Source organism: Archocentrus centrarchus, chromosome 2 (genome assembly GCF_007364275.1).
Source record: "Archocentrus centrarchus isolate MPI-CPG fArcCen1 chromosome 2, fArcCen1, whole genome shotgun sequence".
NCBI classification, from domain to species: domain Eukaryota; kingdom Metazoa; phylum Chordata; class Actinopteri; order Cichliformes; family Cichlidae; genus Archocentrus; species Archocentrus centrarchus.
Window position 1 is genome coordinate 4,032,956 of NC_044347.1, and position 23,931 is coordinate 4,056,886.

The 23,931-nt window shown below is 41.3% G+C and overlaps 1 protein-coding gene across 1 annotated transcript; it reads left to right on the forward strand.

Moving 5' to 3' along the window:
* The first annotated feature begins 690 nt into the window (after window positions 1–690).
* On the forward strand, window positions 691–23,710 carry LOC115799246 (uncharacterized). Its single transcript, XM_030756300.1, has 14 exons — window positions 691–780; window positions 2,661–2,718; window positions 3,709–3,990; window positions 8,422–8,505; window positions 8,993–9,268; window positions 10,527–10,597; window positions 11,666–11,721; window positions 12,367–12,581; window positions 12,997–13,262; window positions 15,002–15,115; window positions 18,187–18,328; window positions 20,414–20,506; window positions 20,909–20,988; window positions 21,459–23,710. The coding sequence occupies exons 2-14, from the start codon at window positions 2,679–2,681 to the stop codon at window positions 21,741–21,743; spliced, it is 2,004 nt and encodes a 667-aa protein (XP_030612160.1). The 5' UTR covers window positions 691–780; window positions 2,661–2,678; the 3' UTR covers window positions 21,744–23,710.
* The last annotated feature ends 221 nt before the right edge of the window (window positions 23,711–23,931 follow it).

A 23,931-nucleotide genomic window follows, 5' to 3' on the forward strand; every position in this document is an offset into this window, starting at 1 on the left:
TTGACACTTGGCCTCCTTTGACCATTTTGACTTGGATGGTTTCCTCCCTCATCTTGTAGCTCTCTGTAGGGAACAAAGCAGAGGGGACATGTCACCCCAAATAATACATAATAGAAGCAGAGGAATGACCTGGGGGGAAAAACACCTACTCAAAGGTGAATGCTTCTGTTTGTTTGTTTATTCTTATAAATATGAATAAAGAGTTCTGACACCCACAGATGGAGGTCAGAACTCAGAGAAAAAGTCTGAAAACAAAGAGGAAGAGAAGGATGGACAGATGAAGAAAGAAAAGCAGATATCAGCAGAACTGCTGACTCTGCACCAGGAGGACAGAAGAGTGAATCACGTCTGTGTTTCAGCAGCAGGAATATTAAATATGGGAATCTAAAAATTTTACATTCATTTTTTTCCAATTATTTGTTTTTATTCCATTAAAAAAACATTTTTTTAAATTAATACAGAAAACCTGAGAATCTCACTGCATGAAATTCTAGCTTATATTAAATCCTTAAAGTGTCACTTAATGTTTTCTTTGCACACAAAGAGTCTTTTTCACAATAATGATGGACAAGAAAATGAAGAGAAAAAATGCTTCATTAAAAAAATCACATAAGTGAAGGGATGTAAGTTTTTGACACGTTTCCTTGTGCATGAACACCAAACTCCTCCCACTGACCGTGTCCCCTCCGCCTCCTCTCTGGGTGTTTGCTGCTCAGTTTACTTCCACTTTCCTGATCTGGTGGTGCAGGTTGTTGTGTCCGTGTGAAGCTCCGTGTGAAGGTAAGGAAGCAGTCTGTGAGCTTTTCCTGGCTAACATCAGCTGTGTGCAGCTTAGAAACATCACAAATCTGCCGCTCCGTGGTTCACGGTAACGGACTCACAGCTGGAACACCGAGGCTGACCGTTAAACGCTCTTCCGCCACCGATCGGCTCGATTAAAGCTCTGCTTCAAATCCGTACATGTTCATCTGTTATTTATTATAATGTTACATGTTAAATGGTGATGGTTACAACTTATCAGAATTAACTCCGACCTGTTAATTACGCACCTACATAGTAGTGAATGGGTCATGTGCTGCATTTAGGTGCACTTCGGAAAATTACAATTTTTTCTCAAACATCCGGAAGTTTTGTCAAGAGGTGATTTATTTATTTATTTCCCCTGATTTCCCTCTGTGTTTAATAAATAAAGAAATTAAGACAAAAAACAAACAAAAAAAACCCGATAGATTATTTTGTAAAAAAGTTTGAAGTTATTACACCCTAAAGTTAGACTATGATCCTGTTTATGTGGGACCTAGAGATATTCAAAATTCTATTACAAAAATTCAAATAAATTTGTTTGTAGTGAACTCCGTCTAGATAACTTGTATAAATGCAGCATTTTGACATGATTGAAAAAGATTTTCAGAGACTCTGAACAAGAACATGGTGGAGTTACTGATAACAGCCTGGTTAGCTTAATCTTTGAAAAGTATAAATATGCCCATAAAGAAATGCTGCTGCTCAGTTTTTATAGAAGATGAAATCCATGACAGCAGGTGATGTGTTACACAAACATCCTTGGAGTTTACAAAGAAGAATCTGAACTGTTTTGATGCATAATTTGTAGAACACACCAGTATTAAAAAGTGTTTATAATGACTTTAATATTGAAATATACTTCTCAAAAAATTACAGGAACCCTGGGTAATATTAGGAATGAAAGGATGCCACATCATTTGATGGAAATGAAAATGATCAGCCTGCAGAGGCTGAATTCAAAGACACTGAAAATCAAGGCAAGCTCATCCATTCTGGTCTGATTAACACCCCCCTCTCTGCTACTTGACTGATCAGATCAATATCCCAGATGTTTTATTGACTTGCTGCTGAACTCTGATAAAAAGTGATCCTGTAATTTTTTTTGATCAGTATAGATCACAGTCTTCACTGAGAGAGATTATATAAATTTATGTTTAGACAAAGCATCACATGGACAAGAAGTTGTCACAGCTGGTGCAGGCAAGGCAGGGAGGACCGCAGTGCAGGACACGACGAGAGCGGGTTTATTTAAAACAGGCTTCAAACAGGATACAGGCGGATGGGGAGCCCGCAACATAAAGACACATACAACTCAAAAACTTGGAAAATAAAACACACAGCTGTTGTCACACACACGTGGACAAGACGAGGACCCGAACCAGGAACAGAGGGAAAACTAAGGGCTTAAATACACACAAGGGGATTAGGGCAAGTGGAAACAACAGGGGACAACAGGCGAACCAAATGAACCAAATGAACCAAATGACAAAGGGGAAGCAAAACTAAACACAAAGCACAGGGAACACAAGACTGTCAAAATAAAACAGGAACTGACTAAACATAACAGACGCAGACCTAACACTGAAAACTTAACAAAGTGAACATACACAAAAACAAGGGAAACTAAACAGCATGCTCCACAATATATAAGAAACACAACCTGAAAATACAACAAAAGAAAGCTACACAAAAGAAACTCAAAACGCTGGGCCTCCAGCCCAGGATCATGACAGAAGTGTGTTCAACTGTGTATTTGACAGCCTGTTGTTGAAAATTCAAACTATTTTATCAGGTTATGGCATGAAATGGAAACTACAATTGTAATTAACGTGTATATAATGGCGCTGCTTTTTCAGTTTTCCTGATCATTTTTGATGAACGTTGGATGGTCCGTCACTATGAGCGCTGAAGAAGGTAATAAATGAAGCATTAAAGGTCCTTTCCTTGGTGTTTGGAGCATTCAGACAGATCTTATTACGTCACCATGCTCATACTTCTGGATCAGGTCACCCAGTTAGGAACTGCAGCCATTTTATATATAGGCCCAATTTTCTACATTAATTCCACAGTTGACTGATGAACATTTTCAGGCCAAGTCAACCTGTTTCTTTATCATTCCATCATAAATGAAGCAAATAAACAATATTGAGTTGATTCTAATTGTTTGTCTTACATTTGGCATCTTTAACTGCAGCTCTCAATTTGAGGACCAAAGATGCAAGTGAAGAAGGCCATCATTAGGCTGAAATAACCTAATAATAATAATAACAACCTTATCAGAAACAGCAAAAATATGAGGAGTCGCAAAATCAAAAATCTGCTACAAGCTTAAAATGAATGAACACATCAGCTGGGCAACAATAAAAGGCCTGAAAAAAACAGAAACGTAACAGGATGATCAAAGATTTTATTTCTTTGTTAAGTAAAACATCTTCACAACATCTGACCAAGTCAGTCTGTAATCAGACAATCCTTTAAAGAATGATCAATTACTCAGCAGGAAAAGAATAAAAACAAACAGCTGTACATTATGACATCATGCAGAAGCACTGTGTGACAAACTAAGTGCACCCCAATCATTCATATATACACACTTAAGGTCCCACCACAGCTTTTCAGTCACGTTGGTGTCTGCACTTTAACTTTAATGGCAGCTCCTTGATTTGTTTCTTTTTCAGCCATTCTGTTGCAGATTTGCTGCTGTGTTTGGGATCATTGTCTTGACCCAGTGTGGGCCGAGCTTTAGCTGTAGGACAGATGGACTCACATTTGACTCCAGAATACTTTTAAAAACATCTGGGTTTAGTTCATCTAGCCAACAACATCATGTTTTTATCATTTTGTAACGTTTTTCCATAAGAGAAAAATTTAAGTTGCATGTTTGTCTCTTGGTTTTCCATGTAGAGCTTGAAAGAGTTCAGAAAAAGTTTGTGTGGAGGGTATCAAATGAAGTCCTTGCACAGCTTGTTGAGGCCCTTGTATCTGATGGTGTGTTGAACCATTGGGAGAAAAAATATATGATATTGGAGGAAGACAGAAACACACATGAAAAGGCACACCATGTCATCAAAACAATAATGAAAAAAGGAGACAAAGCCTGCTGGACAATGATCGAACGTCTCAAATCCAGAGATCCTCTCCTCTCCTCTGAACTGGGTTTGTCCTCTGCTCCATCTTCTCCTTCAGGTGAGGCCACATCTTTCTGTAGAGATGACATTGTTCTCTAGCTATGAGAAAATCATAAAACAATCTATCGACACAAGATGTAACAGATAGAAAAACATAACTCTGAAATATCATCTGGTGTCAGTGATGCTTTTTTTCTTTTGAAGACATTTTAAAAGTAAAAATTTGTCACTGAATATTTTTGAAAATCTCATCAATGACGTTTTCTTTCAGATCTTAATGAACTATTAACTTTACTTATGGATGTGGTATAAAAATTAACACACAGCCATCATCAAGTCAGTTATGCATCTGCAACAACACTGAAAGGTTCTGTGTGCAGTACCTGGGAGAGGAGGAGTCTGCTGTAAAGCCGTCATTCAGAACCAGTCACGGCTGCACTTGTGGTCAGAAAAGATCTGCTAGCAATAATCAGTTAAAAACAAGTCGATCAGCTAATGAATAGTTTTTTTTTTCTCATTTCAAATAGTTTCTGAACTGTTGGTGCTGGAGCCTCAATTCTCCAGCTTCTCTCCCTCAGAGCTCGAGACTTTCATCAACATCCAGCCTTTAAAACGTTCACCGCTACGTTTAATGTCTGCTCGTTACAAAATATCCCAATTAAAGGCAAAGAGACATTAACTCATTGTGTTTCATGTCCTTCTGCTCAATTTCAACAACACAGCACAGCTCGAAAACACTGCTTATAACCAGAGATTTCATTTACACTACAGGAGACGAGAGCGCATTTACCTCCAAAACAGGTGTGTTTGATTTAACGGACTGCATCATTTTACATGGGTGGTGCACAGACGTTCAAAACCTTGCTTGCACTGGGACAGGACGACCAATAGATAACTTATCATCTACAGACTTTTAAATTAAACACGTGAAAACAACTGAAGTGACAAATTTTGAATTCAAACAAAATCAAAACAAAAAAGTTTGGTGATTATTTCTTTCCAGACGTTTTGTATTAGTGCACAGAGCCAGAATGAGTGGAGGTGGTCATCAGCTGTGTGAAGAGTACAGTGTGTGCAACAAAGTTATTATAGTTAACAAAATGAATGAAATAAAGAAAAATGAAATTGAAAAAGCATTTTGTTAACTGACATAAATAATAACGATAATTAAAAGGAAAAATGATAACTAACTAAAAGAAACTGAAATTATAGATAAAATGACCTTCCAGTTCATTGTTTTATTTTAAAGCCTTGTGGATTGATATGAAATCGTTTTTTCCACTCCAGTATTTTAAGCGGGGAGCGCTGCAACTGTGTGTGTGTGTGTGTGTGTGTGTGGTGTGTGTGTGTGTGTGTGTGTGTGTGTGTGTGTGTGTGCTCACCACGCTGTCCATAAAGTAATGGCAGCGGTCTGCGAGAAAGCAGCAGAGTCCAGTATGGAGTTTCTTTGAGTCTGATAGCACAGACAGATGAAAACATGTGAGGAACACTTCTCAGTCAGGAAAAAAAACCCATCAAAATCCAGCTGAGAAGTGAACACAAGGCAGCACCCACAGAGGAGAAAATCTTGTTGATGATCTGGCTGAGGGGATTCAGGCCTATGCAGAACAGCAGTGGGGACAGAGCATCTCCTTGGTAAATCCCACACTTCATGCTGACTTGTGCAATGGGCTTGGAATTGGCCTCTAGTGTTGTTCTCCACATACCCATTGAGTTCTTGATGAAGGCTCTTAAGGTCCTGTTGATCTTATACAGTTCTCGGCATTTCAGGATCCATGTGTGCAGCATTGCGTCATAGGCTTTCTTGTAGTCAATCCAGGCGGTGCACAGGTTGGTCAGCCGGGTCTTACAGTCTCGAGTGACTGCTCTATCTACCAGTAGCTGGTGTTCTGCTCCTCTGGTCTCTCTGCCTATCCTTTTCTGGGCCTGAGGCAGGTTATGGGACTGGTCCCTTCTGGGGGTCCTTGTGGACTGAGGACCGTCCGGCCCTCAGTCACCCATTCTGGGTGTGTCTTAGCCTCTAGCAGCTGGTTCGTTTGTGCTGCCAGGTGCTCGTGGAGAGCAGTTAGCTTCTTTAGCCAGTAGGTGTGAATCATATCATGGCCTGGTGCTGTCCAGGTCTTCATGTGTGAGACTCTTTCTTGGATGTCTGCCACTGTGATGGTTACTGGGGCCTGTTCTGGGAGGTTGCTGTGGTCTGCTCTTAGATCCACTAGCCACTGAGCACTGGTATTGTGTGACGCATCCTTCTCCCATATGCTCTTCCAGTATTGCTCTGTCTCCAGCCTCAGTGGGGGTGCTGTTCTCATATTGTATGTATGGTTCGGTGGAGAATATCCGGTTTATTTTCCTGGCTTCTATCTCTCTGGTATACCTCTTTAGGCGGTTAGCCAAGGCTGTGAATCTTTGCTTGGCAGTCTCTAAGGCCTCAGGTGTGGACAGCCCACACCTAGAGGCTAAGATCAAGGCAGGGATCTTAGCCTCTAGGTGTAGCTAAGATCACTGCCTTGATCTTAGCCTCTAGTCTGCGTTTCCATGGAGGGTACTGCTCTTTATTGCTGTTCATCTTATCCGTGTTATACATCAACTGATTGATGTACTCACTGGGATTACATGTGTAGTAGCGTTCCAACAGTTCCCGGTTCTAATCACGTGTCCACTTATGCCATAACCTTCTAGTTCCAGTAGCCCACTTATCGTCAGAATGCCCTGGCGGACCTTGTTAATCCAGGCGACGTCCGGATATATATAAACAGGGGTTGGACAATGAAACTGAAACACCTGTCATTTTAGTGTGGGAGGTTTCATGGCTAAATTGGACCAGCCTGGTGGCCAATCTTCATTAATTGCACATTGCACCAGTAAGAGCAGAGTGTGAAGGTTCAATTAGCAGGGTAAGAGCACAGTTTTGCTCAAAATACTGCAATGCACACAACATTATGGGTGACATACCAGAGTTCAAAAGAGGACAAATTGTTGGTGCACGTCTTGCTGGTGCATCTGTGACCAAGACAGCAAGTCTTTGTGATGTATCAAGAGCCACGGTATCCAGGGTAATGTCAGCATACCACCAAGAAGGACGAACCACATCCAACAGGATTAACTGTGGACGCAAGAGGAAGCTGTCTGAAAGGGATGTTCGGGTGCTAACCCGGATTGTGTCCAAAAAACATAAAACCACGGCTGCCCAAATCACGGCAGAATTAAATGTGCACCTCAGCTCTCCTGTTTCCACCAAAACTGTCCATTGGGAGCTCCACAGGGTCAATATACACGGCCGGGCTGCTATAGCCAAACCTTTGGTCACTCGTGCCAATGCCAAACGTCGGTTTCAATGGTGCAAGGAGCGCAAATCTTGGGCTGTGGACAATGTGAAACATGTATTGTTCTCTGATGAGTCCACCTTTACTGTTTTCCCCACATCCGAGAGAGTTACGGTGTGGAGAAGCCCCAAAGTAGCGTACCACCCAGACTGTTGCATACCCAGAGTGAAGCATGGGGGTGGATCAGTGATGGTTTGGGCTGCCATATCCTGGCATTCCCTTGGCCCAATACTTGTGCTAGATGGGCGCATCACTGCCAAGGACTACCGAACCATTCTGGAGGACCGTGTGCATCCAATGGTTCAAACATTGTATCCTGAAGGCGGTGCCGTGTATCAGGATGACAATGCACCAATATACACAGCAAGACTGGTGAAAGATTGGTTTGATGAACATGAAAGTGAAGTTGAACATCTCCCATGGCCTGCACAGTCACCAGATCTAAATATTATTGAGCCACTTTGGGGTGTTTTGGAGGAGCGAGTCAGGAAACGTTTTCCTCCACCAGCATCACGTTGTGACCTGGAAACTATCCTGCAAGAAGAATGGCTTAAAATCCCTCTGACCGCTGTGCAGGACTTGTATATGTCATTCCCAAGACGAATTGATGCTGTATTGGTGGCAAAAGGAGGCCCTACACAATACTAATAAATTATTGTGGTCTAAAACCAGGTGTTTCAGTTTCATTGTTCAACCCCTATATATATATATATATATATATATATATTACTATGCCTCGCTGGTATACAAATTAACAGGACATGGTTTTCATCAACATTATGCTCTGCAATTGTAACATTCATATATTTTATTGAACAATAAAAGCACAATATGATATGTAGAATTTTGGCCCACTCTTCTTTTTGTTGATATTCACTTATCCACACTAATGTATTAATTTCTAAAATGCTCTGAAGCCTCAGTCAGATTAAACAGGATCTGGTTTAGTTACCTATTTTGTTTCTATTTCATTTTCTTTGTTAATTTGTGCCTGTCAGATTTGTCGCCCTCTGCTGATGTAGGAAGATGTCATTTTAAGGAGCCTGTCTGCTTTCCCGTGTTATCTCTACATTTTTATCCTGGAGCCATTTGTGCTCTGACTGCTGTCTAGTGGAGTGTTGAAATATCTTGTTGAATTACAATGTGTTCATTGTTTTGTATTTTAGACTCTATGAGCGGACATCACAAAAGCGTAGATCCTTCCCTCTCCTCTAAACTGGGTTTGTCCTCTGGTCGATCTTATTATTCAGGTGAGGCCACATCTTTCTGTGGTGATGATTTAAATACATTGTTTTGGTTTTTATCCATGAGAAAAATAACATAGCACAACATGGCCCCTGTGATCACTGGGGACCCCCCCCCCCCCCCCCCCCCCCCACCACCACCACCACCACCACCCTGATAAGACAGGGATTTGTGATGGGGCAATCTTTTATTTTATAGTATAAACACTATTAATAAATTACCTACTCTGAAAAATAAAGTCTCTTTTCAGCTTATTTCCATCTTCATGTTTTCTTTTGCTGGGACTCGAGTAACTTTGCAACATTTATAAGTCTCAGTAATCCTTTATCTTATGGTGTGTTTTGGTGCAGAGCCTCACTTTGTTTGACTCTAGAATACTTAAAACATCTGATTTTAGTTCATCTAGCCAGCAACATGTTTTTATCATTTTGTAACACATTTCCATAAGAGAAAAATTTAAGTTGCATGTTTGTCTCTTTGTTTTCCTTGTAGAGCTCGAAAGGGTTAAGAAAGAGTTTGTGTGGAGGGTATCAAATAAAGTCCTTACACAGCTCCTTGACGACCTTGTATCTGATGGTGTGTTGGACTATTGGGAGAAAAAACCGTGGGAGGAAACCAAAACCACGGTATCTAAGGCACTCTGTGTCATCGACACAGTGAGGAGAAAAGGAGACGAAGCCTGCAGGACTATGATCAAACATCTCCAAACCATAGATCCTCTCCTGTCCTCTGAACTGGGTTTGTCCTCTGCTCCATCTTCTCCTTCAGGTGAGGCCACATCTTTCTGTACTTTTGATTTGACTACATTGGTCTCTAGCTAAGAGGAAATAAAACTTAAAAAAAGATCTATTGACCCACTGAGATGCAACAAATGGAAATACATAATTCTGAAATTTCATCTGGTGTCAGTGATGCTTTTTTTCTTTTTATAAGATTTTCAGAATAAAAATTTATATTACTGAAAAGTTTTGAAAGTCTTATCAAAGATGTTTCCTTTCAGATCTTAATGAACTATCAAGGGACTCTATTCATTAAGAAATCTTAATGAATAGAGTCCCTTTAATTATGGATGTGTTACAAAAATGAACACACAGACATCATCAAGTCTGTTATGCATCTGCAGTATTCACGTCTCCAGCATTTTAGCTTCCATTAAAGCAAAACACTAATACATACAGTATATATAGATATATATATATATCCTGGAAGTTTGTGTCATATAATGCTACATAATGCTTTTGTAAAAAAAGAAAAAAGAGAAAATTCAAAGATTTTTGGACACAGAGGAAAATAAGTTTACTTTTTTACCACTGACCACAGATTAAATTTCATCTGACTACAATTATCATACAACCCATGAGAGATAACAAAATCTCTCAGTTCACATAAATCTTAATTTTTGATAAATCTTAGAGCTGAAATGATAAGGTTTCAGTGTAGCAATAAGCATTACTCACATTTCACTCTGCCTTGCTGGTATAAGAATTAACATCAGAAAGTTGTCATCAACAGTATGTTATGCAACTGTAACATGTAGATATTTTAACAAATAATAAAAGCATAATATGATATTAATATTCTAATATGTACTTCTCAGCCCCCCCCCCCCCCCCAACTTCCTCTTTTCCCCTAACTTCCTCATTTTTCATACGGCCACGCCCCCCTCAAAACTAAAACTACCACCCCCACCCCACTTACCCACCCACCCTCAAACAGACAACTGCACCCCACACCCCTCAGACTGGGAAGTACATTATTAGACTACTGATATTACTATAGAGCATAGCAGTCAGGAAGGGTCAGTAAGCACAGACTAGCTTTAGTTAGCCTAATGTGAACAAACCTGTAGATAGTTGCAGATGTGTCCATGTGGACTTTGTCCATGTTAGCAAGCATCCCAGCACTGACTAAAAGAAAGACAGCTGTAAGGGTTGAATTTGATACTTAAAAACTAATGACAGAAAGCTTTGGGCCTCTGCAGTCACACTGTGTAACATCCTAACATCTGTTTGTGTTCAACCATCAGGAGACTCACAAGTCAAGCTGGACCCAGAGGCAGCAGCCACAAAGATGATGCAGGTGATGGAGGTGATAAAGGTGAGGAAATACAACAAAGATTTGATGGCTCTTAAAACTTAGAAAGTGCTGGAAAATAAATTTATTAGCCTAAATATACATTAGTGGGATTCCCTCGGTTACCCTTGGTACTGTGAGTATAACGGTTCTGAAAATGAGACTGCATGAAGCTGTACTTTTTATGCCCTGGGTTCTCCTCCCAGTCGGACAGGCCCAAAACCCCTGACCAATTAGGTGTCCAGGATGTATCCTGATCACATGATTTAAGACAATGTGGCTCCTTTGAGTGTGGAGGAACAGCAGCTATTCCCTCTGACTATCCACAGGTTATTCCCAAAGGTGTGGTTTAGATTGTAGATCAACTCACAAATCAACAGCTTCTCCTTCACACTTGGCTCTCTCTTCACTACAACAGACCAGCACAGCATCTGTCTCACAGCTGATGCTACTGTCAGTCTCTGACTCCACTCTTGTCCCACAAGATCCCAAAAGATACTTGAATTTATGCACTCGGGGCAGCAACTCGTTCCCAGCCCAGAGTGGGCCATCCGGCCTTTTCCAGCTAAGAGCCATGGACTTGGCCTTGGAATTGATAATTCTCACCAACAATTTAAAGCTTTGCTGCAAACCAGTCCACTCTCTCAATGAAGCCAACAGGACCCCATCATCTGCTAAAAGCAGAGACGAGATCCTGAGACCACCAAACCAGAGATTTTACCCATAAAAGTAAAACTGGTGACAAATCGAAGCTCTTCTGGAGTCAGATGCTCATCATGAATGTGCCTGACTTATTGTGAGCACTGTGGACCAAGCTCACACTGTGCTTTACAGGAGCAGAATAGTCCTGTGTGCATGTGTGTGAAGTTGCCCAACCAGGCTAAATGTGTTATCCCATGAGCAGTTCTGTAGGGGGTGCTTCAGTGGTCTGGGGTATCAGGCCATTGGATCCATGCACAGCAAAGCTACAACTTTATACCCAAATTCAAGTTCCAACCTGTAGTGATGGACAGTTATGTTTATGTTTTTCTTCACTGAGCACATTTGTAACATTGTTTACGTTAAAGAAATGTGTCTCTTTATGAATTCCAGCCTCCGTCCTGCTTCACACCTGCAGTGCAAACTGAATCTGAACAGATCTCCTACAGGTAATCACATCATTCTGACTAATATTTTATTTCTCAGTAGTTTGATGACTACAATAAGGTTCCCATAGTGCTTTTAGCCATAACCACATTTTAAAGGGGAATATTTAGAGATGATAATTTGAGGATGCCTAACACTGCTGGAGCTCATCAGAGGAAAGTGGAGCTTAAAGTTTTCTGTGTCTTGATGATGGCTCTTTTTATTGGGCTAAATCATCCTAGTAACTTATGTTGAACACATAACCTGGTCAGGAACAGGTTATGTTTCACTGAGTCTTTTAATTGCAGCACATTTTAAGCACAATATATATTCTCTGCTGGGGGAATGTGTTTTATATGTGTAAGTTGTTAAGCAGTACCTCACTGAAACCACTGAATGATGTGCAAACTGTACATCACATTGTCATGTATTAATTACATGATGCAGATGCACTCCTCTAAGCCCTGTGAGAGTTTTATAATACACTAAAGAAAGAACGTCTCCTGCTTCTGTTACTTCCCTAAAGTTTCCCTTATCTGGAGTCTGATTTGGGGACATCATTTTTTAATACTGTTGATAAAACAAATGAAACAGGTACTAAAAATGTTTTTGTTTTTTTAAACTGGGTTTTTTTTGTTGAGTTCATTCTGACTTTTTCTATCCTACAGATTCAGCTTTCCTGGTCCAGGTCTGTTCCAGTGCTCTCTGACTGGACTGGTGTTTGATATGACCCAGGAAGCAAAGCTTCAGTACAGGATTATCCAGTGGGACGAGAGCGTCCTCACACCAACTGGGAAGACGCCTGCAGGACCGCTGTTTGACATCAAGGGTCCTGAGGATGCAGTTCGTCAGCTTCACTTCCCACACTGTGAAACAAAGGAAGGTGAGCAAATCATTGATCTGCTGTAAGGTGCTATTAGTGCCCCCCACAGGCTGCAGAGGTTATTACATAATACAGCTTCTGTGTTCTCAGAAACTCCTGCACCAGCTTTCTCTTAATGATCAAATACTTCAGAGTCACAGATCAACAGATACATTATAAACCATAGAGGGGAGGAGACATGGTCTCAGATTCAGACTATCAGACTTTTTCTGCATGTGAACATTTACATGATTAACTGTGCATATTTTATAGAGTAAAAAAAATAATTTAATACAGAGACAACTAATTACTGGTTAGAAATTAGCTGTTTTTTTCTGAACAAGTAACAAAATGTTGTGAAGATTTCACATTTAGAGAATTTCAGCTTCTGTAACAAACTGAGTAAAAGCAAGTGACAAAAACTGTGTTTTCACAGCTCTGCACTCTGGTAGCTTCCTGTCTGTCATCCATTTCTCTGATGATGAGACGAGTGTCCTCAAGCCGCTGAAGATCACAGATACTCATGTGGTTGTGGAAGTCCCCCACCTCTCTGCCTTTGGCGTTGTCCTGGATTTGATAAAGGATTTGCGGAAAACCACAATTAGAGGCCAAATTTTATTGTTTCTCAGAAAACCAAATGCTGAAGCAAACAAGAAATATGTTGACATGCTGCTGCTGCCAAGGAATGTTCCTCTTCTGGAGGTAAATACAAACTGTACAAAAGTGTTTTTTTGCCACCTGTGATTTCCTCATATTTTGGTAGGGAAATTGGAAATAGGTGCAGCAGTTTATTGAAACATGATCTCACACTGCTTCAATAATCTTAATGTCCATGACTGATCATGCTCCATTATTTTTCTATTCAGATATGCTTTTACTGCATTGGCAGTATGTTTGATCATGCAGAAAAATGAAGCCATCGCCAATATTTTAATGTTTTTATTAGGGCTGCATAAATCGATTATTTTAGTAATCGAGTATTCTATCGATTATTCCAGCGATTAATTGAGTAATCGGATAAGAAATACTTTTTTATTAACAGTTTTTCTGCATATTTTAACTTCCGTACTGCAGTTTTTCGCCATGTGAACAAACAGCGGTGAATGGAGCAGCTACAAAGTTCTCTTTTCTTCACCTTAACACTTGCTGATCAGGTGCTTGATGAAGGACCTCCAGCTGTTTCACAGATTTAATGGTGGTTACTAAAAGAAAAAGCTGCTGTTTTGGACGCTGGAAAAACGTTTCCTTTTTCACTACTTGAGCTCACCGTCACAGCTTCGCCTCTTTGCGCCTGCGCAGTTAAACCGCTGCCTGCTATGAGTGTTTTGAAAAACTAGTGGCTGTGGGAGCCATGGCGCATGTGTGAGTAATGGTGTAATGCTTTGTATTCACAAGCATTCTCGAAAATACGTTTCTACTGCAGGTCTACATTTAGTCACTAATAAGGGATTAAAGTATAAAACATATTTTGAAGGAGCCCCTCGGTCCTGGGGGGCGGCCTCAGTCCCATCGCCAGATCTCAGTCTTAAGGGGGGCTTATGAAATCCAACAGGGGGGCACCACTATTATTAGCTTATTTTACTATTCACGCAGCCCTAATCCCTCACAATAATCATCACATTACATGACCGGACCAGCGTGCGCTTTCTCTCTCTCTCTCTCACTCACACTCACACACACACACACACACACACACACACACACACACACACAAAATGAACATCTTTTCACACCAAAAGATCTCACGGGGTATGTTTTCAACAAAACCTGATTGGATTTATCCGTGCCGAGGTCATTCACAGATCCATCAGTGGGGGCAGCCACAGTAGTTGACCTGCTCGTGCTAGCCTCCTCTACGTGGTCGCTGCAGGTCTGGCTGGCACGGTCAGGATCCACGGAGGTAGAAATGGGTCCAGGGTTTTCTTCGCCAAGGACATCATGTGTTGGTTTATCCGAAGTTACTGATGTTGGGGTTTTAAACCAGTTATGTATATCCATATTTAGGAAAGCACAAAAACTAGCTGCTGTCTGCTGGCAAAAAGTCACACTTCATTTCCCGCCACAAACACGGTAACTGATTGTTGCTGGGCAACACTGATGTAATTACATACGTAGACAAACTTTACAACAAACTCACACGGTTTTAATATATTTAATGTCTTAATGATTATGCAACACTGTACATTTTAACCCAAAGTACAATAAAATGAAATTAGGATTTTATTTATCTATTTATTTATTTGAGATCTGTGACTGTGATCTGGCTTGGGTGGGCGGGCCAGGGCGGCCCAATCTATTATTAAAAGTAGCTGATTTTAATTCTAGCATCTTAGAGTAAACATCTGCTTGTCATCTTGTGGAGGTTGAGATAATTTGTCAGTCAGACTCTGCTGCTGTAGATTTACATTAGATCTAAATAAAATATTCTCGTGTCTCTTCAGGTGAAAGAACAGCATCGAAATTCTGACTACATCTCAGTGGCTTCCAACTGTAAACTCATCAGAGACGAGACTTACACTGTTCACTGTGAAGCAGCCATGAAACGCCAACCCAATGTAAGTACTTCAAATGAATACAGCAATATATACTGCAATGAGACAATGAAAGGGTTAAGCCTGTAAGCAGTGCAGTTCATTTAAATGTGTAGAGGATCGGAGACCAGCTCTAGCCAGGATAGCGGGCATATTGGATACCTCTGAGGCATACCTGTCAAGTCTCTCGTTTTGGCCAGGAAACTCCCGTATTTTACCCCTCTTTCCCACCATCCTCCTGTATTTTTATTTTCCCGTAAATTTCCCATATTTTATTGTAATAATTTTGAAAAAGTATCGGCTCCAAACTGATTTCTGTCACTAGCCTCGCGAGAACTGCTACCTGCAGTAGCTTGGGTGGCAGTTCTTGCGAGGTTAGTGCCGACAGCCAGAACAAACCCGGAAAAACAACTGCACCTCGGTGGGCTCAGTGTTGCCAACTTAGTGGCTTTTTTTCCAAAAAGAGACTAGCAAGCACATTCTCGCCGTGTTCTGTGCACATAAAACTTTCTTACTGCGTCCCTTCATACACTTTGGCATCGCTCAGCCCTCCCTCACTTCGACTGCACCCTCAAACCCCCGAACCTTCATTTAAACACTGAACCTGCCTACTCACTCCCTCCGCTCCCATCCCCGGTCCTCGCTTCGGCCTTTATCAATTTTTGAGACAGCCGACAGCGAGTTTTCTTACACAAGTTGGCAACAGTGGCCCGGATAATGGAGGAGGACTGAACATAGCTAGCAGTCTCACCCCACAGCATTTTCGTTAAATTTGTTATTCTAACATTAAACAATACGGGACAAAATTGATTTATGTATTGTGGATCTAGGCAAAGCATTAAAGTTATTAATTTATTTCATACATAGTACATATAGGGCCTTGGTGGGCAGGTGTGTCACAGTGGGTGGCGCTGCTGAGGTGACGCCACTTGTCTGTTCACTGCTGCCTGCTCCTCAATTTTATTTACATTTTACACATTGAGGGCCTTGGGGGGGCAGTGTGGATGGGCGCTGTTATTCAGTGTTCATATTACATCTGTCCCTCCAATTTTAATAGCACCATAGCTTTCACACAGTCAGAAACATTCTTCTCATTACATACACTCGCATCACCCCCCCCCCCCCACACACACACACACACACACACACACATTGGGTGGGAGGAGGCGGTGGGCGGGCCTTCTCACACCCCAGTTTCTTGCACCCTGCCTGGGGTGGGGACTGGCTAGTTGTTCGGGGCTGGGTTGGCTGCCTCCCTGGGTTGCCGCTGAAAGGAAAGGAGGGTCTGCCTGTTAGTCGAACCTTGGATCCAGGAGGAACAATGCGGTTTTCATCCTGGTCGCGGAACGCTGGACCAGCTCTTTATCCTCTCAAGGATATTCGAGTGTGCGTGGGAGTTTGCCCAACCAGTCTACATGTGCTTTGTGGACTTGGAGAAGGCATTCAACCGTGTCCCTCGGGGTATCCTGTGGGAGGTCCTGCGGGAGTATGGGGTGTCTGGCCCTTTGTTGCGGGCCATTCAGTCTTTGTACAACCACAGTGAGAGCTTGGTCCGTATAGCCGGTAATAAGTTGGATTCATTTCCTGTGGGTGTTGGACTCCGTCAGGGCTGCCCTTTGTCATCAATTCTGTTCATAATTTTTATGGACAGAATTTCTAGGCATAGCCAGGTGGTGGAAGGCTTCTTCCTTGGTGGCCTCAGAGTCTCATCTCTGCTCTTTGCAGATGATGCGGTTCTGTTGGCTTCATCAGGGGGGGGCCTCCAGCTCGCAGTGGAACGGTTCGCAGCCGAGTGTGAAGCGGCTGGCATGAGAATCAGCACCTCTAGGTCTGAGGCCATGGTCCTCAGCTGGAAAAGGGTGGAGTGCCCTCTCCGGCTCAGGGACGAGTTCTTGCCCCAAGTGGAGGAGTTCAAGTACCTCGGGGTCTTGTTCACGAGTGATGGGAGAAGGGAGAGGGAGATCGACAGATGGATCGGGGCTGCTTCTGCAGTGATGTGGACGCTGCACCGGTCTGTCGTACTGAAGAGGGAGCTTAGTGTAAAAGTGAGGCTCTCGATTTACCGGTCGATCTACGTTCTACCCTCACCTATGGTCAAGAGCTTTGGGTAGTGACCGAAAGAATAAGATCATGAATACTAGCGGTGGAAACTATTTTCCTTCAAAGGGTGGCTGGCCTCTCCCTTAGAGATAAGGTGAGGAGTGCAGCCATCTGGGAGTGGCTCAGAGTAGAGCCACTGCTCCTCCACATCGAAAGGAGCCAGCTGAGGTGGCTCGGGCATCTGATCAGGATGCCTCCTGGCCGCCTCCTGGGTGAGGTGTTCTGGGCATGTCTCACCGGGAGGAGGCCCCGTGGTAGACCCAGGACACGCTGGAGGGATTATATCTCTCAGCTGGCCTGGGAACACCTTGGGGTCCCTCCACATGAGCTGGAGGAGGTGGCTGGGGAGAGGGAAGCCTGGGCTTCTCTGCTTAGGCTCCCGTCCCTGCGACCAGGTAAGCGGAAGAGAATTGATGGATGATGTTGAGGAAAAAGCCCCTGTATTCTGACCATTCAAATCATATTGCTGATTAAAATGATTTTTAATTCTGTTTGGCCCATGACTCAGACTGCCTTCAATTTTGGCTTTTCATATGATTGAGTTTGACACCCCTGCTCTAATATCTCTGGGCTGCACAGTAAACAGTAACCTGGCTGTGACAGCAAAGTCATTGTATAGGAGTGTAAAGTCCCAGGCTGCTGGTGGTTAAGAAGGCTGATACTGCTCCCTGAACCACTCTCCTCCACACCCCAATAACAAACTTCATGAATCTTTTTTTTTTTTAATTTAAAGTGTTGATTTAAGATGTTGAAATTGAGCCACAATAATCTGTCTGAACACATTTATTAAAGTGAAGTAAGATTTGCTGGTAGAACAGTTAAGAAACTACAAACAAACTGTTTTCCATACAAAGAGTCATTAAGAGAAGAGAATCTGAATAAAATGAAGTCCTGTGGAGATCTAGTATGGATGTTAAGAGGACTGATAATCAAAATTATATCATTAATAAAACTGCCTTGATTAAAGGTACTGACTTTGTGCTTCTGGTTTTCAGAAAGCTAAATTTGACATGGAGTTTGGACCAAACTACCACGCGACCTTTGTGATCGACTTTGCTTTAAACACAGAAGAAGCCACCATAACTGTTCAAGATCAAAGAAACACAGAAGTCTGGAAGCATGACATTGATCTGACAGGTAAACTTTATCTGCTTCATTCAACCTGACAGGTAAACTTTATCAGCTTCATTCAACCTGACAGGTAAACAGAATAAACAGAAGACTGCAGCTTCACTTCACTTGTGCAAACAGATCAGAAACGTGTGCAGCAGATCTGACAGGCAACACACACACACAACAAATCAAGCTGTCAGTAAGGGTGCATCCCTAAATGATGGCTCACAGCCATCATCACTCACCAGCTCAGTTACTAAAAACAACATTAATCAGCTGTCTGAATAAATCTCTGCTGGCCAACCAACAATTCACTGATTTCTTGAAGGAGGTCACATTCTTTACATAATTAATGGGAGGCTGGCAAAGCAGCATTAAGGTCATCCTCAGTGTGGAAAAAGAAGAAATAAGTCAAAGAGTAAACAAAAATTAACCTTTGTCTCTCAGTCTGAGAAAGTAACCTGTGAATTAATAAAACCTTAAATTCTACAGATATGAACTTTTTAAAAAATACATTTCTATATGAAATTATACACCTCACATCATGACCTGAATACTGAAGGTAAATCTCAAATGAAGGCCTTATATAAATCCATATTTCCTGATGAATGTTTCTGCACTATTAACAAATCATGTAGACCAGATGGCTTCGCTCCTGACAGTTTATCAACTTTGTCTCAATGTTCATAAGAATATTTTCAGAATTTAGATCCTCGCTTGAATACCTCCAAGTACTACTAGATAAATATACTAATAGTACAATCTCCTTCCTCCTGAAAACAACGATCCCACCCACCCAGCCAATCATAGCCTACTCTGATAGTCTGTTCATTACTGTACTCCAGGTTATACAACTAAACTGTGGTCTGCAAAATCTAACGTACATTAAATCAAGACAGGCAATTAAAACTCTAACTACAGCAAAAGTTTCACAAATCAGATTTTCACTGTAGTTGGACGGCTTCTGCAGGTCCCCATTGTTCCTAAGCCCCATCCCCTTTAATTCCATTAAAATCATCACCTAAATCGGACCATACAAGTGGGATTTTCAGCTACCTCGGATGAAAAAATCTGGTCCCATTGCAATATATGTATAATTGATTGTGATCACATAAGTCGGATCAGTTTAGTGCTAAAGCCCTCCTTAGTTCCCTGCCATGCTCAATTCCAGTATGTACAATCTACACAAACTCCATGTGTCGACTCATTCATGCACAACTACACACAATAACTACACCTGCAGATCACATGAGTATCTATACAGTAACATGATGTCTGGATTGGCCGCTTGAGGAGAATCAGTTCATTTCCCCAGAGACAATCATGGCAAGCAGAGGAGGAGAGAAAGCTACAAACTCACACTCATGAGCAAAAATATGAAATTATAAAATTTGTGGAAACAAATCCAGGGATGAAGCAGAAAGCTATTGCTGTGAAATTTAATATTAAACCCCAACTGTCTGATATTGGAAGAATTTTTTTTTTTTTTTGGGCCACAGCACCTTTTGTTAGCAGTGGAGAGAGACAGGAAATGGGGGGAAGATACAGGGGAAGACACGCAGGCAAATTGGCGACAGGCCGAGACTGGAACCCACACCACCCACACCACCCACACCGCAACGCGCGGCATACGTATGTGGTCACCGGCTTCACCACTAAGCCACTCGTGCGCCCATTTTGAAGAATTTTATCCGACTTGCACATAAGATGGATTTTTTTTTTTTTTTTACAAAATTCCATGGGCCATTTGTATCTGAATTTGGTCATTTTTACTGTATCAAAAAATTAAATGGCCACATGAAAAAAGTAACACGATTAGAGTCTTGTTGTGAAATAATTTTGCTCATATTTTCTTAAATCTTCCTTCAAGTATTTGAAAACTGCCCATTAAGTTCTAAATAATGTTTTTTCTATTCCTTCAATATCCAGAAATCATGTTTAGTTATCCTGTCATTCTTCAGTATTTGTCCTTTATTATTCAGTTTTACTCTGAAGGTTTTCTGTTTCTCATTGGTTTTATTTCCTGTTTTATTTTGTTGTCTTGTTTCTGCGTCCTCTGTGATCGTCAGCTCTGCCCTGATTGTCTTCATTTGTGTTAATTACTTTCAGCTGTGCCTCGTTCCCCACTTGTTTCCAGCAGTAATTTACAGGAGCTTCATCAGAGTGGGGACTCTTTAGAAAGAACTCCTCCAGTCACCATAGGTAAGTGTTTATTGTATGCAGCTCAGATTACCTTTATATTTTATTTTCTATTTACATGCTTCTCCTTAGCCAAATGGCCCATCATTTTTATTGCTTTGCAGAAAGCACACAAAGCTTCATATTAGACTGAGTGACCTGACTTTGGTTTTAGATTATCAACTGTTGAATGGCACACTGACTTTAGTGATTGTAAGAATGTAGTTAAACATAACCTGTCAGTTATACAAACTGCACTGAAAGTATCCTTGCTCCATTGTCTGATACCTGGAAGTAGTCCAATTTAAAACTTAATAAATTAACAATATAGATATCCATCTCTACCCACATGTTTATCAGATATTATTTAGGAATTGTGGATTTATGATTTATATATATATATTTTTCTTCTCTTGTTTCTTCCAGGACCTGTACAGAGGAATGATTCACTATTTTTTCTTTCCTGGTTTCTTCCACGACATGTACAGAGGAGTGTTCCACGAAGGGTGAGCCTATAGACCCTTTTACTTTTTGTAAACAATAATGACGTAGGTAGTGATGCGCGCATTTTGGAAACGGAAGTACGGTGGAGTTCAACAGCGTTTCAATCTACGAGAAGGAATTATCAACGAAAGATCGTGAAAACTACCTGCAAAAATTAATTTTGACCACCGGCAACCAACTCCGATGCCTGTGGTATGTTAGCAAGTGGACCAGTCTCCGTGGGCGGATATATACGTGTGTTTGGTGGAGCAAGCAACTGCACAGTGATCACTGCAGCCCGCTGCATTATGTAGAATAAGATGGTAACATGTAACTGATCAAAACAGTTCAGACAAAATATCATTAAAAACTGTCATGTTGTTGTTAATGTCAAACTCTGAGAAGATTACAACAAATAGTAAGTAAATATAACACAGAAGTACAGAGTAGTGTGAGATACAAATAGCTAACACTGTGTTCTGATATTTATCAGGATGACAGAAATCAGCTCCTCAGCATCCTGGAGGATTTAAATGGTGAGGACTTCGCTAACTTTAAGTGGTACCTTAGGTCAGAGTCATGGAACAACATCGAGCCCATCAAAGTACACCAGCTGTCAAGGGCAGAGAGGCGTGACGTGGTGGATCTGATGCTGCAGACGTATGAGATAACTGGAGCTGTGAAAGTGATGGAGAGAATTTTAAAGAAGATCCGCAGAAACGACCTGGTGGAGAAATTACGAGCTGAACGCCGTACAGAGTGGTGCTCCTTTTTATAGATGTAGAGGTGAATGTAAAGGTGCTCTGCCACAGTAACAGATGGAAATGAAACTGACTGGTGCTGCTTACTTACAAGATTACAACAGTGTCAGAGGCTGTAGAAAGCTTTTAATCAAACACAAAGGTTTTTAAATTGTACATTTACAGCGAACGTGAAGCAAAGTTTCACCTTTCATTGTTCCTCCCGGCTGATGGCTTGAATTAAGATAAAGAAACAATTTCCAGAATATTGTTTTTCTCCAAGCTCTCTCCTTGTTTTTTTGTGAACTTGAAATGGGGACGATATCATTTCTCTCTGTGCCAAAAAAACAACAGTATGGAGCAATAATCTCAGCTGACAGGCTTTTATGGCACAGCATAAGGTTAGAGAGGCAAGGCTGAGATGGTTTGGATACATGCAGGAGATGGGGTGAGGTGGAGAGCCCAGAGAGACTCAGTGGATACTCTGAACAGATAAATTATGGTGCTGCTGTTGGGAGTTTGACACATACTGCAAGTGATTATGCAAAAAATTAATGTTAAATATTTGAATACTCAAGCTAACATTTGTGGCCTGAGGGCCTCTACCTTATCTACATTTATTCATCCATCCATTTACTTCTGTATACAGTACTTTTCTACTTGAGCACTCAGTGCTCTTTATGTCACATGTCTCAGTTATCCATAAATCAAAGTACGGTCTTCTAGGCCTAAGTGCTTTCTAACATTTACACTCCAATGACCACATCCAAGAGCAACTTGGGCTCCAGTATCTTGCCCAAGGATACTTTGGGACACAGACTGGAGCAGCCAGGGATCAAACCACCAACCTTCCAATTTAATGACCTGCTTTATCTCCTGCTACAGGAGCCACCATCCACATTTATCTCAGACTTTATAGGATATACTTTGGATGCAAAGTGTATAACACTTCTGTGACAGGGTTGCATCATTTTGACATTTTTATGCCTTATGAATTATAGTAATGACTGTCTGTGATAGTTTTACACACTGAATTAATACGATTTAAGTTTTTTTTTTTTTTTTTTTTAAATCACAGTCCAAACTGTCCCTAGTTGTAAAATTGTCCACATTAATTGGCACTAACTGTAAATCTGTCACAGCAGGCCGTTGGTTCTGACCCTGTCTGCTGACTTGGACCATAAACATGTCAAAGTCACTGATGGTGGGATTTGGAACGGCTGCCAACAAATTATGTGAATTTACTGTTATGTTTTGCAGCAGAGACAAAATCTTGTACTGACTCGCTGATCAAGCTAAACAAGCACATCTGAATATGAATCTTATAAAAAGATTTCAGACACAAATTGGGGAAATAATTGATGCCTAAAATTAAAAGGTTCCATAATTAAAACCATGGAATAGTTCAAAGGTCTTATTTGAGTGATGGTAGTGGGAGACTGACAGATGGATCAGGGCTGTGGCTGCAGTGATGGGGACGCTGTCCTGGTCTGTTGTGGTGAAGGTGGAGCTGAGCATGAAAGCAAAGCTGTCAGTTTACCCGTCCATCTACGCCTCTACCCTCACCTGTGGTCACGAGCTTTGAGTAAAGACTGAAAGAACGAGATCGCAGATACAAGCCGTGGAAATTTGCTCTCTGCAAAGGAGGAGCCACGAGGCTCAGCAGGACCCTGAGCAGTGTTTGTCTTTATCTGTGGGCTTTTGACCTACATGTGCTTAAAGCTCACACCCTCAGAGAGCTTCTCTTTCTTCCCCGTGTTTGGGTTCAAATTAAGTCTGAATCTGCAGCTCTTTGGGCCGAAGAAGTTTAGGAATTGTGCCCCGACTCTGTTACTCCTTTGTCCTTTTTACAGTGTACCTGTTTTCTATTGTCACTTTGTATATGCTCATTTTAAGTGCTAAACCATTTTTTTATACAGTGTATCTCATCACCTTTTGGGGTGTGTGTGTGTGTGTGTGTGTTTTAGTGTATATTATGTCATTTGCAATAAAAGGACATTTTTTACTGTCAGTGGTTCAAATTTGGTTTCAGTTGACTTGATATTCTGATAGACCTCCAGAACAAGAATATCATCAGACATTGTTGGAACAGTTACAGTCAGGTAGGAATTATCCAAATGTTCATCACACTGAGTCATATTGAAGATGGAGTGTGTAACTGATTTCTTCTCCTGTGAGGAAATCGAGTAAAGAAGTAAGTAAGTAAGTAAATTTTATTTATTTAGC

Coding starts and splice junctions, on each gene's coding strand:
- LOC115799246 (XM_030756300.1), top strand. CDS start 2,679: ATGAACGTTGGATGGTCCGTCACTATGAGCGCTGAAGAAG. Junction 2,719..3,708: donor CACTATGAGCGCTGAAGAAG/GTAATAAATGAA, acceptor TTTTCCATGTAG/AGCTTGAAAGAGTTCAGAAA. Junction 15,116..18,186: donor CCATGAAACGCCAACCCAAT/GTAAGTACTTCA, acceptor TCTGGTTTTCAG/AAAGCTAAATTTGACATGGA.